The 22199-nt window shown below is 46.4% G+C and overlaps 1 protein-coding gene across 1 annotated transcript in view; it reads right to left on the bottom strand.

Moving 5' to 3' along the window:
- The window catches only part of RET (ret proto-oncogene), a gene marked incomplete at its 5' end in the record, with an annotated part of 107263 nt that overhangs the window by 43489 nt on the left and 41575 nt on the right, over positions 1–22199 (bottom strand). The window contains 2 exons of the mRNA XM_015425221.1: positions 441–588; positions 17899–18152. Of these exons, the coding sequence (XP_015280707.1) occupies positions 441–588; positions 17899–18152 (402 nt within the window). The remainder of the gene's footprint in view (positions 1–440; positions 589–17898; positions 18153–22199) is intronic.

Here is a 22199-nt window from a genome sequence, read left to right as displayed (position 1 = left end):
TTGCCGCATGACGGAGTGAGCTCCCGTCTCTAGTTCCAGCTCCTGCCAACCTAGCCGTTCGAAATCGCAAGTAGATAAATAGGTACCACTTCGGTGGGAAGGGAACAGCGTTCCGTGCGCCTTGGTGTTTAGTCATGCCGGTCACATGACCACGGAAACTTCTTCGGACAGCGCTGGCTCTTCAGCTTGGAAATGGAGATGAGCACCGCAATCCTAGAGTCGGACTCGACTGGCTTTCGAGCAAGGGAACCTTTACCTTTTACTTTAAACACCCAAATATAATGTGTATGTGCATGTGGGAGAGACGGACTGCTCTTGGACAGCTTTTTGCTTCCAAAGTAGACCCCACCACACACACACACACACACACACACACGAAATATGTCTGCAGAAATTATCCAACCCTCTGCAGATCTTTCCAAGCAACAGAGAGACAGTACCTTTGAGCATTTTCACAGCCACTGTTGTATAGCCAGCTTTCCCTTTCAGTCTGAACGCAGTTGCCTTGACGACCTTCCCGAATTCTCCTTCCCCAAGCGTCTTGCCCAGCACCAGATTCTTCCGAGGAAATTCCCACTTGGGGTCCTCCTGTGGACAAAATAGAGGAGCACAACTGGATGAGTTGTAATGCAATGTTCCCTCTAAGCTGTGGAGTCTTGTGAGCAAAAATTCTACTTTATGAGCTTCTGGCAGTAAAGTTGTGAGCCAGCGATTCGGCTACTGCATAGATTAGTTTGCTCTGGAGCCATCCTTCCTGAGCGAAGACAAAAATGTGTGAGCTGGAGGCTAAAAAACTGTGAGCTGGCTCACACTAACTCAGCTTAGAGGGAACACTGGAAGTCCATCAACATGTCACAGGTGCAGTGGCTGAAGTGTCATACTGAGATCTGGGAGACCTGGGTTTGAATGCCATGGAGGTTCACTGAAGGACTTTAGGCCAGTCAAACACTCTCCGTCTCACCTACCTCACAGGGTTGTTGTGTTGCGAGGAGGGGAGAATACTGTTGTAAGTCCCTTTGGGTGACCACTGGGAGAGAAAAGTAGGGTATAAACTTCTAAGTAAATAATGCACATTTCCCTCTCCTCTTGATTCAGTCCACTGTGAACATCAGTCTGCGTTGGGCCAAACGGGAAGTATGGAAAATGAATCCCCTGTTAAGAAAATGTTTCTTTGTCCCCACACAAAACAACTAGATTCAAGTCCAGAAGCATCTTAGAAATCAACAAGATTTTGGGGATATAAACTTTCATGAGTCAAAGCTCCCGTAGTCAGATACGAGTTGAAATGGAGACCTCCAAGTCCTTATATCTCAGCTAGAAGGTAGGAGGGAACTCAGAGAAGGAACTCAGGATACAGAGGTTCAATGTGCATAGTAATTATTTTGATTAGAGCAAAGGGGAAATGCATGGGGACAGAAAATGAGCATCTGTCATGAGAGCTGTAGTGACTCTCATGTCCCTATTCAGCCCCCGGGGTGGGCATTGTTCTGAACCTGTGAATAAATTCAAGTTCAGCAATTTCACGTTGTAATCTCCCCTTGAAGCTTCTGTTTGAGGACAGCCACTCTCAGGTCTGCAATGGAATGGCCTGGAAAATTAAAATGCCCCCCCCCCCCGGTTTTGAGTGTCCTGGGTGTTTTACACTGGATTACACAAAACAAGCCATTTTAGGGGTGGTAGACTTCTGTCTGAGTTGCCAAGAGCACGGTGTTATGTGTGAACACAAGAAGAAGAGACTGGGTCTGATCCAGTGGTCCATCTAGTCCAGCATCCTGTCTCACACAGTGGCCAGTCAGTTCCTCTGGAGATCCAACTACAGAGCATAGAGGCTGAGACCTTCCTTGGATGTTGCCTCCTGGTTAACTGCCTCTGAATTAGGAGGTTCCCCTCAGTCACCATGGCTAGTAGCTACTGATAAGATTTCTCCTCCATGAATCTATCTAATTCCTTAAGAACACAAGAGAAGCCTATGCTGGATGAGGCCAGTGGCCCATCTAGTCCAACACTCTGTCACACAGTGGCCAAAAATACCAGGTGCCATCAGGAGGTCCATCAGTGGGGCCAGGACACTAGAAGCCCTCCCACTGTTGCCCCACTGTTCAGTGTGGACTGAAGTCTATTACATTGTTGTATTCGTCCACCAAATGGCCATAACCTGCCTTGATGGGCAATTATATGTAGAAATGGGTGCTACTGAGACTGCAACTTCAAAACCAAATCTACAGCACTTGGGCTGGGCATCTGCAGCCCAGGAAACAAAATTTAGAATCCCATCAGTCTATTCAGAAGTGGTAGAGGAAGTATTTAATCAGCCCCACCCCCAATTCACTTTCATAAGCATACTCCAGCTTTTTGCTCAACATACATGCACAATCTCAAGCTCTTTGTAAACATTCTGTTGTATTACCAAAGCCTTCAGAAACTAGAGGAGGTTTAGACTCTGTGGTTTTTAAGAGGTTTGTATGCAACACTGTTCAAAAGGACGAACTAATACAACATTTATCCACATTGGTCCCATCTTCCCTGGCATAACTTTTGGGGTTGGGTAAAAGAGGCCCCTTCTTCCCTCTTTGGCCACTGGAAAAGCTGGTAGGATCCAGTCCAATGACTTTGTAAATTCTAATAAACTCAAGACACTTTTATGTTTAAATGTTGCGGGACCTTTTACAGTTCCGCAGAGCCTGCAAGACGGAGCTCTTCCGCCAGGCTTTTGAGTAGGGGCTGCCGCCGCCGCCACTACCACCACCGTATAACTGCGGAGCAGGACCGCCGGGGTGGGCTGATGAGAAATTGGAACATCATGGCTCATGGCGTCCCCCTTCTGACTTCTGACCTCCCCCTGATATGCAATGGAGAGTGCGCAATTTTAGTCCTTCATGCATCCTGTGAGTTGTTAATGTTTTGAGCTTCTGTTGTTTTAATTTATCTGTTTTATAGCACTTTGTGCCTTGTAAGCCACCCTGAGCCTGCGTGCGGGGAGGGTGGGATAGAAATGGAAATAAATAAATAAAGTAGTATTTCCTTTTGTCTGTCCTAAACCTACTGCCCATCTGGTTCATCAGTTGCCCTCGAGGTCTAGTATTTTCTGGTTCATCAGATGCCCTCGAGGTCTAGTATTTTGGGAGAGGGAGAAAAAGTTCTCCTTGTCAACTCTCTCCACCCCAGGCATAATTTTATAAACCTCTGTCATGTCTCTCTTCTGTATTTTCCCCCAGCTCTTTTTGAGATTGGGTGACAAGAACTGTACACAGCATTCCAAATGAGGCTGCACCATAGATCTATAAGGGGTAGAGATGTAAAATTTCCGGAAATTTTGAAGCTCGGAAAAAACCCCGTTTTCCCCCCAGTTTTTTTCGAGGGGGAAACAGAAATTTTCGGAAAAATTGAAAAAAAAATGCTACATTAGCATTTATTTTGTCTTTTCCAGATTGAAAGTCATTCTGTTACTTTAGGAACATAAAATATGACTATGGACATTTTTACTTGGCATGAAATTATCACAACTAGCATATTAAAAATATAGTGTATCCAAACAGTTATTACAAACAGAATACCCACCCACATGCAAAAACAAAACTGAAACCTTTTTATTTTCTTCTGACAATCGCACCTCCTAAAGGAAGAAATGCATCTTGTTCTTGCATTGGAGGGTTCAGTTTGTAACCTAGGACTTGCTTGTCCTCAGTGCACAGAAATTAGATCAATCTAATACCATATATATATATTTTAGAAATGATTTGGAAAATATTTGAACACCTTGTCTTAAAATATTTTATTCATCATGTTAAAATAAAACATTCTATAGTCATTTTATTTTATTTTTTCAATTTTTCGGAAAAAAACAAAAAAGGCTTTAGGAAAAAAACGGAAAAAAACCTGGGTTTTTTCCCGAATTTCTCCGGGCCTTCACATCTCTAATAAGGGGGCATTATAATATTGGCTGATTTATGTTACTTCCCTGCCCTAATAACCCCCCTAACACAGACTTTGCCTTTTTCACTGCTGCAGCACATTGGCTTGACACTTTCATTGAGCTATCCACGAAGACCCCAAGATCTTTTCCCCTCTCAGTTTCAGCAAGTTCAGACCCCATTAGCCCATACTTGAAGCTAAGGGTAAGCTAACTTCATCTGCCACACTGTTGCCCCCTCGCTCAATCGTGTACACAGAGATACCATCCCGTACCCAGGTCAAATTCAGCTGAGCCTGTCTATATAGTGCTTCTGGTGAGACTGTGATCTGCAAGATTTCTGAGCCAGATTCAGCTGATATCCCTCTGTAGGGACCTCTGTTTGAGGTGTCTGGAAACTGGAACATGACAAATAATTAGAATTTTCCATTAGGCAACTGCAGGCAGTGGGGGGGGGGGGGGGGGGGGAGGTGCAAACTGCAATACAATCCTGTCCGGAAACCTGGAATTCATAAACGCATGAGCTAAATGAATGCCATTGGAATACATAATTCGCTAGCTGGACAACTACCTTGCCAGCGCTGCAGACCTTGCCAAATGCTGGAATTCTGGGAAAACCCAAATGTTGGAACACGGAAAGGGGAGGGAGAATCCTCCAGTGCTTTGTAAACATGTTCTCTGTATGGAGCTTTGAATTTCGGTCATGTGGCTTAGTATAATACAGAAAAGCTTTTCTTATGGTACATGGTCACAGCCAATGTTCCCTCTAAGCTGTGGAGTCTTGTGAGCAAAAATTCTACTTTGTGAGCTACTGGCATTAAAGTTGTGAGTGAGCCATTTGGCTGCTGCATAAATTAGTTTGCGCCGGAGCCATCCTTCCTGAGCGAAGACAAAAAGGTGCGAGCTGGAGGCTAAAAACCTAACTCAGCTTAGAGGGAAGACTGGTCACAGCTCGCATATTTTCATGTTCAGGGTGAATGCCCTGGCTTGCAGGCTCCAAGTCTCAGGTGCCAGAAGTCAGGCAAGGCAGAGTCGTTCTGTCCAAGGCTGGGGGTTCCAGAAGTCAGGCAAGGCAGAGTCAGTAGCCCAGCATCTATCGTATGTGTTGCATCCATGCCTAACAGCCTCTCTTGGCTGCTTTTTATGGTCCCTGTGCTTAAGGGCCATGCTTGCAGCCAGCTACTGAGAAGCAACCCTGTAACTACTCATCTTTGGTCAGGGGCTGCTCCTCAAAATCTGGAGAAGCAAATTCTGGTTTTCGAGGGAGGGCATCTGCCAGCTTGTTCTGGGAATTCGGGATATAAATAATTGTGAAATTAAACCGGGAGAGGGGAAAAATCTGCCTCTGGTTCAATCAGCGGGCAGTTGGCAAGGGCTTGAGGTTACGGTGGTCCGTATGAACCTGCACCAGATGTCAGGCACCTTCCCGATACTGCCACCAGACCTCAAAAGTTGACTTTCCAGCCAATAGTTCCCACTCCTAGATGGTGTAGTTTTTCTTGGCAGTATTGAGTTGCCATGAATAGTAGGCACAAGGTTGTAGAGGTCTGGTGCAGTGTTCCCTCTAAGCTGAGTTAGTGTGAGCTAGCTCTCAGTTTTTTAGCCTCTGGCTCACGCATTTGTATCGCAGCCCAGGAAGGATGGGGCTCCAGAGCTAACTAATTTATGCAGTAGCCAAATCGCTCACTTCCAACTTTAATGCCAGTAGCCCACAAAGTAGAATTTTTGCTCACAAGACTCCGCAACTTAGAGGGGACATTGGTCTGGTGGTGGTTTCACGCTGAGATAGCAGGGCACCAGTGGTGACACCAGAGGCATCCGTCTCAACCACGAATGGTAGGCTTGGGTCTGGGTAACGTAGCATTGGCTTGGTTGCAAACTGGGTCTTCAACTTCTGGAAAGTCCGCTGACCAATTGAAAAGTTCTTGGGGCCGTAGCAACTTGGTGAGGGATGTTCCCTCTAAGCTGTGGAGTCTTGTGAGCAAAAATTCTACTTTGTGAGCTACTGGTATTAAAGTTGCGAGCGAGCAATTTAGCCACTGCATAAATTAGTTTGCTCTGGAGCCATCCTCCCTGAGCTGAGACAAAAATGTGTGAGCCAGAGGCTAAAAAACTGTGAGCTAGCTCACACTAACTCAGCTTAGAGGGAACACTGGATGCAGCTATGGAAGCAAATTCTGGGATGAACTGTCAATAGTAACAGGCGAAGCCCTGTAACTGTTGGATCTCCTCCTGATTCTGGGGTGCCTGCCAGGACAGCACAGCCTCCACCTTCTGGGGGGGGGGGTCCCATCTTTATGCCTTGGGGGGTGATAAGGTGGCCCAGGAATTCCATGGCACCCAGAACACACATTTCCCAGCTTGGCATACAAGCCATGATGCCAGAGGCACTGCAGGACGGTCCTCACAGGTTCAGTGTGTTCAGCTGGGTCCTGAGAGAAGATCAAAATGTCATCAAGATAGATTATGACGAAGCAGTCCAGCAAGCCCCAGAAGATCGGGTACCAAACACGGTCTTTCATTCATCCCCAGAATGTATGCACACCAAGTTGCAAGCCCCTCGAAGATCCAGCTTGGGGTATCTCTCCCCCCCCCCACCAACCGGTCCAGAAGCTCCAGAATCAGTGGCAGTGGATAATGGTCCCTGATGGTGATTTGACTGAGTGCCCGGTAGTCCCTACATAGGTGTAATTCCTCAGAGTTCTTTTTTACAAACAAGACAGGGACCGAGGTTTGGGATGTAGATGGATGGATGAAGCCGCTCTGCAGATTCTTGCCCGGGAATTCCCGAAAAGCCTCCCGTTTGGGTTCTGACAGGGAGGGCGACTGTCCAGTAGGCAAGGGAGCCTCAGGTACCAGGTTGATGGCGCAATCATATGACCGATGTGGGGGCAACGGATTTGCTCCTTTCTCCTAGAAGACATCCTGATACTCCACGTATTTTGCCAGGAGAGCTAGCAGATCTGGGCTGGTGGTAGGTCCCAAAAGCACAGGGGGTGCTTTATGAGGAGAAGGGTCTTGGAAGGGCAGATCCTACTTGCACCATTTGATCACTGGAATGTGCATTTCCAACCAGGACATCCCCAGTACTACTGGAAACCGGGGTATGGAGGTGATGTCAATGCAGAGCTGCTCTTCCTGGTTCTGTATGTGCAGACCCAGAGGTTGAGTTTCCTGAGTCACGGGGCCTGAATGTAAAAGCTGACTCTCGCTTTAGCACATATCGGCACCTGGGGTTGCTTGGCAAAACTGGCATCCATATATGAACAGGAGGCTCCAGAGTTGATCACTGCATACACCAATAACCAGTGTCCCTCTGGTAGCGAGAGCTTCATTGGAATTAGGAGATTCCAGGGGCCGGTATCGAGACGGCTTTGGTACTCCGAGGTGTGCCCCAAGTGGTGACCATACCCACTTGGGGCCATGGGTTTAACACTGGCAGTTGAGGCTTCTCCCCCTCTGGCCAGCTGGTGTAATACTCTGCATCTTCGACCATGGTCCCTGTTGGAGCAGGACAAATGGGTGGAACCTGGAACCAATTGTGGGCTTCCCGGTCAAGGGCATACTTCCTTATGGACCTGCTTCCAGCTATCCAGGCAGCCATGGATTCACAAGCAGAGCACAGTCAGGGCTTGGAGGTCTGCAGGTCACTCGACTCAGGCCACCTCGTCCAGCACTTCCCCTGACAACCCCTCCAGATACTGGTCCATGAAAGCAGCCTCATTCCACTCTGGGTCTTGGGCCAAGAGCTAGAATTCTGTGGTGTCGTCTGCCACAGTGCCTTCCCTGTGGTACAGGATCCAAATACGCCAGTTGGCCTTCTCAGCCTTCAGAGAGTCTGCAAAGGCAGACTTCACATGTGCCGCAAAACTAGTAAAATTACTTAGCAGTGGAGAGTTCATAAACAACATTGGTTGTTTGGCAGCCTTGCCCTTGATAAGGCTTATTATGAAACAGACCTTAACATTGGGAAAATCCCTTCCCCACAGCTCCATGTATAGCTTGCAGTGTGCCAATAAGGAGAGAGAAGAGATTGAATTTATACCCTGTCCTTCACAACCTGAAGGAGTCTCAGAGCGGCTTACAATCTCCTTTCCCTTCCCCTCCCCACAACAGACACCCTGTGAGGCAGGTGGGGCTGAGAGAGCTCTTTTGAGAACTGCCTGTGAGAGAACAGTTCTGAGAGAACTTGTGACTGACCCAAGGTCACACCAGCAGCTGCATGTGGAGGAGTGGGGAATCAAAGTCTGCACTCCTAACCACCACACTAATAATGCATGGAACTCTTCTTGGCCTCCCTCAAAATCTCTGGAGGGTTCACTCGACATTTCCCTGGAGGACGGGTAGCAGGGACCATGGCGGCAGAACCCTTTGCTGCTGTTGAAGCCTAGCCAAAGCATTTGTCAGCTGCTGTACCTGCATTTGGAGTGCCTGGTTCTGAGCAGCCAAGTGTGTCAGGGAGGAACCAGCATCTTTCAGGCTGCTGCTAATGTTGTGGTGGACACAAACTGTAATGGCTTGCAGGCTCTGAGTAAGGTGCCAGAAGTCAGGCAAGGAAGAGTCATTCAGTCCAAGTTCAGGGGTCCAGAAGTCAGGCAAGGCAGAGTAGGTGGCTTAGCATCTATCATACTCGTTGCATCCACATCTAACAATCCTGCAGCTACCCAGCAAGCAGCTGGCATCGGGCCGGGAGGCGTGCACTTTGCCATCTTGTCTGTAGCTCTGTTCTCAGCCTCCATCTGCAGCATTCTAAGGGTGTGAGCAATACTGGTGGGCTGGGAATGGCCAACTGAGGTTCACCTGTTGAATCAAGGCTGAAGGGTGTCAGTGGCTCTGCACCAGTTGTTGGCTGTGAATCCTGACAAGCCTGCAGCTCATTTTCCTGCCAGTCAGCTTCTGTGATCTCAAGGCTGACTACATGGGGCTCCTCTTCTCCTGAGGAGTCCTCGCTATCGCTGAGCCCTGGCTGGCCCATGACAGTGAGGCTGGGGCTGTGCAAGGCCAGGCCAGAATTTAGGTCTGGGGGGGCATTATATCACTGCTGATCTCAGAACAAAGAGAGCTAAAAGGTAGTTACCCACCGGGGGGGGCTGTAGTTTTCCTGGATTTACCACTGATCTCCAGAGTACTGAGATCCATTCCCTTGAAGGAATTGGCAGCTTCAGAGGATGGGCTCTGTGGTATCACATTCCCGCAGAGTTCCTTCCTTGAATCTCACCCTCCATAGGCACCATCCCCAGAACCCCAAGAACTTCCCAAGGTACAGCTGGCAATCCCAGCTGAAAACAGGAGACGCTACAGCCTGAAGAGTACCAAATAGAAGGTACTGGCAAAAGCTGAAAGCTAGTCAGCTAATATTTAAACCAGGTTTGGCCAATCCATACTGCCTGCCAACCACAGTGGCTGATGGGACGTACAATCCTCCTACACCTGAAGAGTGTTTTTAGGCATGAGTATGCTGCCCCCAGTCAGCATTATCTGTAGTTTAGTAAAACTGCTCTGTATCTTTAAGACTTGTGCACCTGGGAATTGGAGTCCACAGTCAGGGGTCCCAGAAGCTTCCCTCTGACTGGCTCATTAAGAGTAATTTCCTGAGCTCAGAGGCACAAAGATAGGATTTTATTGTTCTTTTCCATTTTCTTTGTTCATCAACCCTTACTGCAAGGAGAGGGGAAGCCCATCTCTTTCTCACCGCGGCTATTGAACTAGCCTAGATCACAAGATGTAACTTCCCACCGGACAATGAGGAGACACAATTCATAGCAGCTCTGCAGGCCTCAGTCCCGAATCGTCTATCTTCAGAATCTCTGATAGAAACTTTATAAGATTATGAAGCCAATTTCTATCATAGCAGGCAGCGGTTATTGTAGGTCATGTATTTCTCCCCCATCCCAAGCATCAGTGATGCCAGGAAAGAGGATAAAATATTCATTGCAAAAACAAAGCAAAAAAAAAAAAATTAACCCCAATTTTAAACTTGGTGAAAGTGAAAGACAGGAAAGGTGTTTAATTTATTTTTTTTATTTTTTTTTGGAGAACTCATCTATACATCGCAGACAACTGTCTTTCTGTTTTGGGAGGCTCTCAACCCTGTCAGTCACAGAGCAGAGATAGTTATATAAACCAACTCAGAAATAGAAGCATCCCGCACACGGCTTCTATGAAAGTGAGGCCCAAACATTCGTAGGTGGTCATACAAACTGCACAAACGGGCAGTGTTTCATTGACAAGGGCTCTCCTACATGTCTCTGTATTAGTGCCAGGTTAAAAAAAAATCAAATCAAAACACAACGCATCACAGTCATCAAATTCTATAGTTAACCATTGTTTAACCAGCCATACTAGGTTTAATGCAGTGGCAATCACTTGGCAATGACCATCAACGAAAAGGCTCACTCTCCTGAACCATGGGGCAGATGCCACACAGCTGAACAGTGCTCAGAAGAGCCACAGGTGACATGCCAAAGAGCCATAGGTGGCTCCTGTACCGCTGAGTGAGCATCACTGGCTTAAAGGTTCTGGAACTGAATGCCTGGTGTTCTCTGGTAATAGAAGTGACACCGATAACATTAATGTAGTACCCGGGAATGATAATTTTTATGTTGAATATTGCTGTACTTTTTTTTTTTAAACCCCCGGAGGGGTATTTTTATTTTTTCAATAAGACTACAAACTACAACGAAAAATATAGGAAGGGAAACTACAACTATGGAGAAAGGAAAGATACCCACACTAACTAAAAACCCAAGAGTGGGAGACCCCCTTCATGTCAAGCTAAATATTAGTATTAAAAGTGTTAGTAAAACAATATACTTGTAGAGTTCTTGTTTTTCACATTTTCTGTATTAGTAAATTAGTTATTTTGAGATAACTTTCTGAGCATCTTCTTTTCTTCAAAAAGCCACTTATCAGAGTCCTTCTGCCCTTACTTCGGCTTTCTGTCTCTAAAATCATATACAGTTTTCATTGCTCCCGCACCCGCTTCTGCTGCAGAGTCTTCATCCGTTCCTAAGGCAGCTGAGTCACTTGACTTAATTTCTTCCTCTTTAGATTCTTCCCCCAATCCCAGCTGATGTCTCAAAAATTCTTTGGCTTTGAAGATGGAGTCTATCTTTTCCCTTCTATCGTTGATCTTAAAGATGTCAAGGTGCCATCTTTAGAATATTGCTGTACTTTTGGATGGACTATCTGTGGTTCTGTATCTTCTCAGTTTTTCACCTCTGATAGGTCAGTAGAAAAGAAGTAAGAGTCCAGTAGCACCCTAAAGTCTAACAAAATTTGTGGCAGGGGATGACCTTCCGTGAGTCACTGCTCACTTGAAGAAGTGAGCAGTGACTCACGGAAGGTCATCCCCTGCCACAAATTTTGTTAGACTTTAGGGTGCTACTGGACTCTTACTTTTTTCTACTGCTACAGAAAGACTTAACACAGCTACCGATCTTCTTCTGATATGTCAGGTTAGCATAATATAAATATTTAGAAATTTAAATTTTATGTAAAAAAATCAGTTTAATCGAAAGATCACATAGGCACTGAGGACTTTAACAGGTTCTGCAAATATTTATATTTCTTCTTTTCTGCTTGCGGTACCTTGTACTATGGGATACAGCTGATTGTCAGCAGTGTCCTCATATCACCTGTGGAGCCTACCTTCTTCTGGAGTTAGAATTCTGCCAGATAGCGAAATTATGGTGGCTGAAAGTGCCATCAAGTTGCAGCCAACTTAATGCAACCCCCTTAGGGTTTTCAAGGCAAGACAGGATTAATTATGCAAAGTCTCTTATTTCGGAGTTCCAAGAAGACTCCAGGCGGCCAACACACTATTCTGGAGTGTCAATGAGTTTATTCGACCTTCGTCTGGACCGCAACATCAAACGGAACCAAAGCTTTCATTACTTAAGCATAACTGTCATAAGACGCTTCATCCCAAACATAACAACTGTCTAATCAACTTCAGTCTGGCGAAACATTTTGCCAAATCAACTTCAGCAAAATCAACTTTTGGCAAAATCAATTTCAGTTCAGTTCGGCAAAACTGGAACTTCTTGGAACTCTGAAATAAGAGACTTTGCACAATTATACCACTGTGTAAATTGACCCAGTGGGGTCTTTTTCATATATGCAATCGTGCTTTGTGGAGCTCTTCGGGGCTTTTTCAGATGTATTATTGAGAATATTGGTGTAAATGTGGAATATCACATATAAGTGTATATAGTGATTATTGAAACTGTGCATTTTATAGTGTGTTAGTATTATTTAATTGGTAAAAATTATGGTTAAATGTAGCGGTGAATATTTTGTGTACGGTGTTCATTTTACTTCTGCGTCATAGTATTTCACCATGGTCCCTCCAGTTATTTTATTACCGCTTGGAGACTGGCAAACCTATTTTCAATGTTTAAATACATCTTCTGCCCACTGATGTAAAATATGAGTCCCCGTTTTCTAGAGGAGGGATCTGACTGCTTTGCCCCCAAGCCCAACCAGAAAATTCATGGCTAAGCTGTTATTTCCTGCAGAGAGAGAAAGCAGGCTAGAGGGCTGTCTGCAATCCATTTGAGCACTGCCGTCAGCCACATCCACACTATCTATTGTCAGAGACAGATAGTCAGGGTCAAATGATAATGCAGCAGCATCCTCGTATCCCCCTGGGACCTGCTGACCAGATGTACACTGAGAGTTCCACGCTGGAGACTTAATTCCTGGCTGCGGGGGTGTGTGTGTCGATTTAGGATCAGGACCACAACACGTCCCCGTGCTGTTTTCCTGATTGGAAACATCCCCAGAGAGCTGCTGTTGACACTGCCGGGCAAATTTACCTGTAGTCCATCCATAACTCGTGCATTTATCTATTTGTTTATTTCATCCATACCCCATCCTTCTCTCTAATGGGGATCCAAGGTGGCTTACATGATTCTCCATATTATCCTCACAACAATCCCGGGAGGCTAGTTAGGCTGCGAGTGTGTATGACCGGCCCAAGGCCACCAGGCAAGTTTCCAGGACAAAGTGGGGATATGAGCCCAGCCTTCCAACAACCTAGTCTGACACTAACTACTAAACCATGCTGGCTGCCATCAATACGTGTAAAATCCCCTCGTGGTTCAAACAGATGCTCTCTGGGGCCCTTTCAGGTTAGGAAAACACTACAGGGGGACAGCTTCATCCCCTTCTCCTTATGCACAGTGGTCCCGATACAAAAAGGGTCCTAGGGTTGCCAGGTCTTACCTGCGTCCAGGCGGGGGGCTACAGCTTGGATCTCGGGGTCTTCTGGAAGTGACATCATTGCGCTGGGCACATCATTCGGGGACGCTCTAGCATTTGGGTAAAAACCTCTATGGTTACCATAGAGTTTTTACCCAAATGCTAGAGCGTCCCACTGCACGATGATGTCACCTTTGGGTGATGAAATGCAGGATTGGGCCCCCCAAAAGTGGAAATACCCCACCCCCATCAGAGGATGGCAACCCTATTGGGCCCCCATATGCTTGGGAAGTAAGTCCCCAGAATGTAATGCCCGCCATATGCCTCGTCAACAGATCCTGGGGTGGTCACAAGGACACTGGGATTGATCCTCCTCTGACCCTCTGCCAGCTAGCTGCCATGTTTTGCTTGTTCCCTTCTCTGATCCTGGCTTGCTCGCTGCTCTGCCGCTTGCCGTAAACATTGCTAGGGAGACCGTGAGAGCCAGTGCTGCCAGACGGCGTTATCTGTCTGGCCTTGTGAAGGAGGGAGGGCTTGCGTTCCACCGCTGGTGTGAATCTTTCGGCTCTCATGAGGCCCTGCGACTCTCCCGCTTATCATGCGTCCTCCCGCCGGGAGAATTCCCGCACGCGCACTCAAATTTCATTTGCTTAGCCATTTGCTTCATCTTGCTATATGTAAGGATGTTTCCGCCCCATGGTCATTCCTAACAAGAATCCTGTGGATAGGGTACCAGTTTTGTAATCTAATAAAGCATAATGCTTCCTTGGAAACGTGTGTGGAGATTTACTTGCTGATGAACCTGACACCCTCCCACTCCACTTAACGAAGTATGAAGACTTCTTCCAGCCTACTCCAACTTTGGTGGCTTTTCTGTTGGAGAAAAAGTGACTTAAGCGGGAGGAAGCCTCCTTAGTCTCCTTGGATCGTGGACATATCTTGGGCTTTTTTTTCCTGTTTGGGGGTTTGATTTATAATTTTAAAAAGTAAGGGTTCCCCCCCCCAAAAAAGGATAAAAGTGACATTCAACAAAGACTGCCAGCCAAACGTAAAACATATATTTTTAAGTGACTGTTTATATACATCTTTAAAACGGATATTTCAGTGAAAATGAAATTTCTCAGGCTTGCAAATGAACTTTATATTGTTGTGCTAGTACCTACCGTTCACACAGCTGCAACAGGGAATACCCAAGTAACAGGGTTGCTAGGAAACATTCAAATAATTAGCTGCACACTTTCCAGAGAACTGGTTAACTGCAATCGAATTGTTCATTCCAGTAGAACAAGTGATCGTTTATGGTTCCATACCAACTTAACAAACAAGCTATTGTATTAGAGGGAACAGCCACGGAATTGGAAAATTTTCTACTCGTACGGGTCTAATCTTCAGACAGATGACACACAGCAAGCTGTTTTCAAAATTCTCAAAACGCAAATGAATGTTAGCTCTTTTCCCCCAAAAGGAAGGAAACTGAGCAAACACCAGCAATATATATCACACACACACAGTTCAAGATGTTTTATATAATGCGTTTGTTGTACTATTAACAAGGGGGAAATCATTGCCTCCCATTACAGCAGGGAACCTAAGAAACAGGGAAGGACTTACCTAAAGCTACTGAGTGAGATTGTCATCCTCCAGGTGTGATTGGGGATCTCCTGGTGTTCCAACTGATCTCCAGCTGAGATCAGTTTCCCTGGACAGGAGCCAGAGTCCAGTAGCACCCTAAAGACTAACAAAATATGTGGCAGGCGATGAGAGTTCATGAGTCACTGCTCATGATGAGAGTTCATGACTCATGAAAGCTCCTACCCTGCCACACATTCTGCTAGTCTTTAAGCTGCTACTGGACTCTTGCTCTTTTCTGCTGCTACAGACAGATTAACACAGCTACCCTTCTTGATCAGTTTCCCTGGAGAAAATGAATTTTTGGAGGCACTGTGCCCAAACCCCTTCCCTTCCCTAGGCTCCGCCCCCAAAATCTCCAGCTATCTGCTACTACTACTGATTTCCTGGCAGAGAGAGTATTTGGAGACTTCCTGATCTGAAGCATCTGCTCTCAGCCACTGCATGATTTATCTCAACGGGGGCTCAAAGTGGTGTATAACACAGGTCCCTCCTCCTCATTTTATCCAGCCAGCAGCACCCTTGCAAAGTAGGTTAGGCAGAGAAAGAGTGACTGGCCCAAGATCAGTGGACTAGTTTTGGCGGCATGGTAAAGCTCTGAACCCAGATCTCCTAGATTGTAGTCGGATGTCCTAACCATGACAGCAGGGCTCTTTTTGTAGAAAAAGCCCAGCAGGAACTCATTAGCATAATAGGCCACACCCAACAGCAGGAACTCATTAGCATATTAGGCCACACCCATGACAACACAGCTCATTAGCATATTGGGCCACACCCCCGTGTTACCAGAAGTGTGCTCATCCAGCCACACCCACCTTTTGCTTCTTATTCTGTTTACCTTGTTTGTTGTCAAAACCCAGGGCCTTTTTTTGGAGCAGGAACTCCTTTGCATGTTAGGCCACACACCCCTAATGTAGCCAATCCTAATGAGTTCCTGTTGTTGGGTGTGGCCTATTATGCCAGTTTGGTGTAGTGGTTAAGTGTGCCGACTCTAATCTGAGAGAACCGGGTTTGATTCCCCACTCCTCCACTTGCACCTGCTGATGTGACCTTGGGTCAGTCACAAGCTCTGGCACAGCTGTCCTTGAAAAAGAGCAGTTTGTGTCAGAGTTCTCTCAGCCCCACGCACCTCACAGGGTGTCTGTTGTGGGGAGGGGAAGGGAAAGGAGTTTGTAAGCCGCTCTGAGACTCCTTCGGGTAGTGAAGGGCGGGGTATAAATCCAATCTCTTCTTCTTCTTCTTCTAATGAGTTCCTGCTGGGTGTGGCCAACTTCGGAGCCAGCCGGAATTCCGTTCCTGTGCGTTCCTGCCCAAAAATAGCCCTGCATGACAACATTCTGGCTCTATACTATATCAGCTGCGTAGAAACAGAGGGATGTAACTTTCTGGGTATAACTAAAGGTTCTGGCTAAAGTCCTCCTCATTCATTACCTTGATGAGGATACACACGTACATCAAGAGAAACATCAGGTCATTTCAGTGGGGCTTGGATAAGCATCATGCAACTGATGCGGACAGAGATCAGCATCCATATCGGCTGGGCCTCTAGAATTCGGCTCATGCACAGGGACCACCTTTGTTGGGGCAAAGTGACAGAATCTAATCTGTAAGACTCTAGATCTTGTGGACATTATGGATAGGGAGATCCTAAACTCCCTTCAGATCATTTACCATTACATACATGAAGCGCTGTCAAGTCGTGACTGAGTGATGGCCGCCCAAGCAAGCGGCTTTCAAGGCAAATGAGAAGCAAAGGTGGTGGGCTATTACACCTCATCTCCAGATGACCAAGATCAGTTCTTTGGGAGAAAATGGCTACTTTGGGCAGTGTACTCTATAGCGTTATAGTCTGTTGAGGTCCCTCCACACCCCAGACCCTGCCCTCCCCAGGCTTGACCCCTCAAATCTACAGGTATTTCCCAACCCAGAGTTGGCAACCCTGTAACTGGCTACGGAACTGTTTTCCAGACTCTTGGAACCCAGGAAACATAGCATAGGAGGAGGTGCTTTTCTACCTTAGCTGCCACTGCATCGCCCCAAACCAACATAAGCCAACCTCCAACTGGCACCTGGAAACCCTATTACAACTGACCTCCAGATGACCAAGATCAGTTCTCCTGAAGAGAATGGCTCCTTTGGGCAGTGGACTCTATGGCATTATACCCGGCTGTGGTCCCAACCTTCCAGAGGGCTCTGGAAGTCTCCAGGGAACCACTGCGTCCGGCTGCCGACTGATATCACTTGCCTTACATACACATGCCACCTCAAGATACAGTCTCAATGGTTTACCGTCACAACCACTGGGGCCGAGAGGCTGGGCAGCGCATGTGTGGGTGGGACTCAGGCAACGCAGCCAGTGTAAAACGGGACACCTACTGAGTGACAGTTCAGGCACCCAACTGATTTGGGAGCACATGGAACGTTGCCACTCAAAAACAGAATTATATATTATTTATTCCCAAATGATGAGCTGGGTGAGGTTCGCTGGAGACCAATCAGGCTGGGAAAAAAATTAAACTGATGTGTGATGCTTATTTGGTAACTCACAAGGACAACAAAGTTCGAGTCCAGTGGCACCTTTAAGACCAACAAAATTTAATTCAAGGTATAAGCTTTCATGTGCACGCAGACTTCTTCAGATAGAAAGCGTATGCCTTGAATAAAACTTGGTCTTAAAGGTGCCACTGGACTCAAACTTTTGTTCTGCTGCTTCAGACCAACACGGCTATCCACCTGAATCTATCTTACTACCAGTGTTCCCTCTAAGCTGAGTTGGTGTGAGCTGGCTCACCGTTTTCTAGCCTCCGGCTCACACATTTTTGTCTTTGCTCAGGGAGGGACGGCTCCAGAGCAAACTTATTTATGCAGCAGCCAAATCGCTCGCTCACAACTTTAATGCCCGGAGCTCACAAAGTAGGATTTTTGCTCACAGGACTCCACCGCTTAGAGGGAGCATTGCTTACTACATTCCTTTGGTGTGTGGCCTGACCAGCAAAGTTAAGAACTCCTGCTTTTGAATGATCCCTGTTTCACATCACAAAAGATTATGATGCTGAAATGCTTTCTCGCAATGAGACAATGAGCCAACGAAAGCACTGACGAGATCCCTTCCACATTAGACCACCATAAGGGGCTAGAACGTACGGTTTACTTACAGGTATTTTAAAGGCATCTACCGACCCCTGGTTCTCGGAGTCCATTGATGGTCGCCGGACATTAGTTGATGAGTAACTTATAGGGTAGGACTGGGCCGGGCGCCGGAAGGTCATCTCTGCTGAGGCAATGGGTGGCTTGGGAGAATTTTTGTGGTAACGATGGATGAAGTAGGAAGAAAGGAGAACTGAGATGATGAAGGACAGCAGGACGCCCCCCGCGATCACCGTTTTGCACATGTCATCACACAACGGCTCTGTTGACAAAGAGAGGGTTTCGTGAGGCCACACAGGGTTCAACTTCTCTCCTTCCACACCTCTTCATATTCCCATTTAAAACATCTCTGTTAGGGACAAAGTCTAACAGCCAGGGCTATTTTTGGGCAGGAACGCACAGGAACGGAGTTCCGGTTGGCTCCCGAGTTGGCCACGCCCAGCAGGAGCTCATTAGCACAACAGGCCACACCCAACAGCAGAAACTCATTGGGATTGGCTACATTAGGGGTGTGTGGCCTAACATGCAAAGGAGCCCCTGCTACAAAAAAAGGCCCTGGGTTTTGACAAGAAACAAGGTCAACAGAATAAGAAGCAAAAGGTGGGTGTAGCTGGATGACTATACTTCTGGTAACATGGGGGTGTGGCCTAATATGCTAATGAGCTATGCTCTCATTGGTGTGGCTGGGTATGCTAATGAGTTTCTGTTGTTGGATGTGGCCAATTATGCTAATGAGTTCCTGCTGGGCTTTTTCTACAAAAAAAGCCCTGCTAACAGCGAAACAACATAGTGAAAGATTTACAATACCATCCTAAGCAGTGCTACACCCTCCGAGTCCACGTAAGTCAATGGGCTTAGAAGGGTTTGTAACTCTTTTTAGGATGACACTATCGGGAGGGTTTCAGTTGCCTCAGGAAAACCGTCCCTCAGCTATCGAACCTTTCCACACTGCTCCCTCAGACCACAAGGCTGTAATGGTTTGTCCAGGGATCCTCAAACGTCTTGAGACTGTGGGCACCTTTGGAATTCTGACATAGCGTGATGGGCACTGTCAGAAGAAGGCTGCCATGGGAGGCAGAGCCAGCCACAAAATGGCTGCCACTGCTTACCTTTAACAGCAACCAAAGAGGAACACACAGTGTAGGTACACAAGGGAATAGCAATCGGTGTGAAAAAGACGCTAACACTAGTTCAGTAATGACCAAAGTATTAATACAAATACAACCATAGAAGCACAATATTAAAGTAGAAAAATTTCCTCTTGAGGTGAAGATGCACGAAGAATAATATAAACGAAGAGACTGGATATTAAGAACTTCATTTCGAAGAACTTCCTCAGTAACTGATAAACAATGTGAGGAATTTCAGACACTACTTTTGGTCAAGTGTCTGATGCTTCAGGGAAGCAAGCATCTCCTGTTTTTTAAGAGAAGGAACAACCAGCAGAGGTCAATGGAATACTAGTAAAATGGCTGCAAATTTTCACAGGATGGGGGCCTTAGGGGTGGGGACTTCTGTCCTTCTCGCCTGTTTCATTCCTCCTTCTTCCCTTTCCCCAGTTCCCTTGCTTTCATTCCCCCTTCTATCTTCCAAACACCTTTCTGTGTCTCCCCGCCCTCACTTTTCTTTTAGCATACCGGAAGCACAGCCCCGTTGCAACCAGGAAGAGAGCTCTGGTGCCACACGGTGCGATATTGTCTCCTTTTCCTCAGCCAAGAGATCTTTGGTGCAGTGGTTAAGTGCACAGACTCTAATCTGGGAGAAGCGGGTTTGATTCCCCACTCCTCCACTTGCAGCTGCTGGATGACCTTGAGCAAGGCATAGTTCTGTCAGAGCTGTTCTCTCACGGACAATTCTGGAAAGAGCTCCCTCAGCTCCATCTACCTCACAGGGTGTCTGTTGTGGGGAAGGGAAAGGAGTTTGTAAGGTGCTCTGAGACTCCGAGTGAAGGGCGAGATATAAATCCAATCTCTCCTCCTCTTCTTCTTTGACCCAAGAGCACCCGGGAAGACCCATGGGAAAGGGATTCATGTGTGGGTAAGGTATGCCCCGTCTCCCTTCCAAGTCAGTCCTCTGCTTTTGCCACAGAATGGTGACAAGCCAAAAATGCTAGAAGCTGGTGGAAGCTGGAGATCTGGCTCTGGTATATAAGTAAGTAGTGGTTTATTGCGGTCAAAGACCATAATAACAGCAAATACAGTTAATATAGCAGCAATCAGAACAATAGTAAAGTAATTTCTTTTATATAAAAATATGAGAAATTTCAGACAGGCGATATATTCCGGAAGAGGAACGGTTCCCAAACGGTTTCTGGTCTGTCATTTCAGACAGAACCGTTTTAGAATGGGTTCCCTACTGGAATATATTTGTAATTTCCAGGGCTCTTTTTGTAGCAGGAGCTCCTTTGCATATTAGGTGACACATCCCTAATGTAGCCAATCCTCCGAGAGCTTACAGTAGCCCCTGTAAGAAGAGCTCTGTAAGCTCTTGGAGGATTGGCTACATTGGGGGGGGGTGTCGCCTAATATGCAAAGGAACTCCTGCTTATAGCGCTATAACGGAACAGCAATATAGCGCTATAACGGAACAGCAATATATCAATGCCATTGGAATGCCTGGAGTGTTTTGTTATAGTGCTATAGCGCTATAAAGCGAACGTTAAAAAAAAAAAGAGCCGGAGATCGCCCGCGTGGGCGAAAAACGGTGGGGAAAAAGCGGTGCAGTCTGAAATGGCAAACCGCTTCAGATCCAGCTCTTTACCGGAAGGGGAAAGCCATGTGTGAAATGGCAGCCCTATACCGGTTTACTCCACGACAGATCAAAAGCGGCTTCAAAACAGGTTAAAAAGGGTACTGTGAAATTCCTCTGTATCTTCCAATAGGTTATATGCACTCTTGTGAGTTACAGCAAGCATATCTCATCAATGGGCCGTCATTGACAACACATCTCAGGGAAAGCTCAAGGCTTCACATCACACTTGTGGAAGGAAGTGTGATGTGAAGGCTTGAGCTTTACCTGAGATGTGTTGTCAATAACGGCCCATTGATGAGATTGCGTTTGCTGTAACTCACCAAACCGCTTACCTTTAGCCACACAATGAAGATCCTCGTGCTGTGGTAGCAGCTGCTCCTCAAGCAACATTCTTTTTTAAAAAAAAAACCTGAACAGCCAATCAGTTCTCCAAAGGTCAATCAGAAGCCTTGCTGAGCAGAAGCCCCACTTTCTAAAAGCACCTGGTGGCAATGTTCCCTCTAAGGTGTGGCGTCTTGTGAGTAAAAATTCTACTTTGTGAGCTACCGGCATGAAAGTTGTGAGCCAGCCATTTGGCTGCGGCATAAATTAGCTTGCTCTGAAGCCCTCCTCCCTGAGCGGAGACAAAAATGTGTGAGCAGGAGGCTAAAAAATGGTGAGCCAGCTCACATTAACTCAGCTTAGAGGGAACACTGCCTGGTGGGCACCAGGAAAGGTGTTGGGAGGGTGCCCCGTTGCCCCCGATCTATGCTATTAAAACGAGGTTAGATAAAGATAAGGAGCGGGGTATCTCAAGTTAATTCTGTATTCTGACCAATGTTCCCTCTAAGCTGTGGAGTTTCGAGAGCAAAAATTCTACTTTGTGAGCTACAGGCATTAAAGTTGTGAGTGAGTGATTTGGCTATTATATCAATTAGTTTGCTCTGGAGCCATCCTTCCTGAGCTAAGACAAAACATATGTGAGCCGGAGGCTAAAAAACTGTGAGCTAGCTCACTCTAACTCAGCTTAGAGGGAACAATGATTCTGACCAAGATTTAGTTGGAGGCTATCAGCAGCCGAAAGTGAGGCTGCAGCCCTGGGAAACCGGGAGCTCTTGTCACTTTGAAAAAATTATAACATTCTTATCCTGCTCCTCCATATAAACACCTCAAGCCAGCTCACAGTTCATCACCCCCAACATGCATCAGCCTCCATGTACACAAGCGGTATAAAAGCAAGCTTTTCCAGAGCTGAACCAAAAAAAATTAAAAGTGAAATGTCCGGTGACATCTTTTAAATAAGATTCATTCCTGAATAAGCATCCCCGAGTTAGAGGTCTCTCCAGCAGAAATCCAAAGCCATCTAGCCGCTTCTAAAACGGGAGTCCGCTTAAAGCCGAAAGAGTGGCAGAGATAAAAAGCCCAAGAATAAGTAAAACGATAACCAATAAAAATGCAGGTTAGGAATCATGGAACCAGCATTGTCATTAAAATTTTAAAAAATTAAAAAGTCCTGCAACAAATAAATGTAGGGTCGCCAGGTCTGGGTTGGGAAATACCTGGAGACTTTGGGGGGGGG

Source organism: Gekko japonicus, unplaced genomic scaffold, assembly GCF_001447785.1.
Source record: "Gekko japonicus isolate JY-2015 unplaced genomic scaffold, Gekko_japonicus_V1.1 scaffold3773, whole genome shotgun sequence".
In the NCBI taxonomy this organism is placed as follows: Eukaryota; Metazoa; Chordata; class Lepidosauria; order Squamata; family Gekkonidae; genus Gekko; species Gekko japonicus.
Note: the sequence above shows the minus strand (reverse complement) of the source record. Positions and strands in the feature narration are given on the sequence as shown.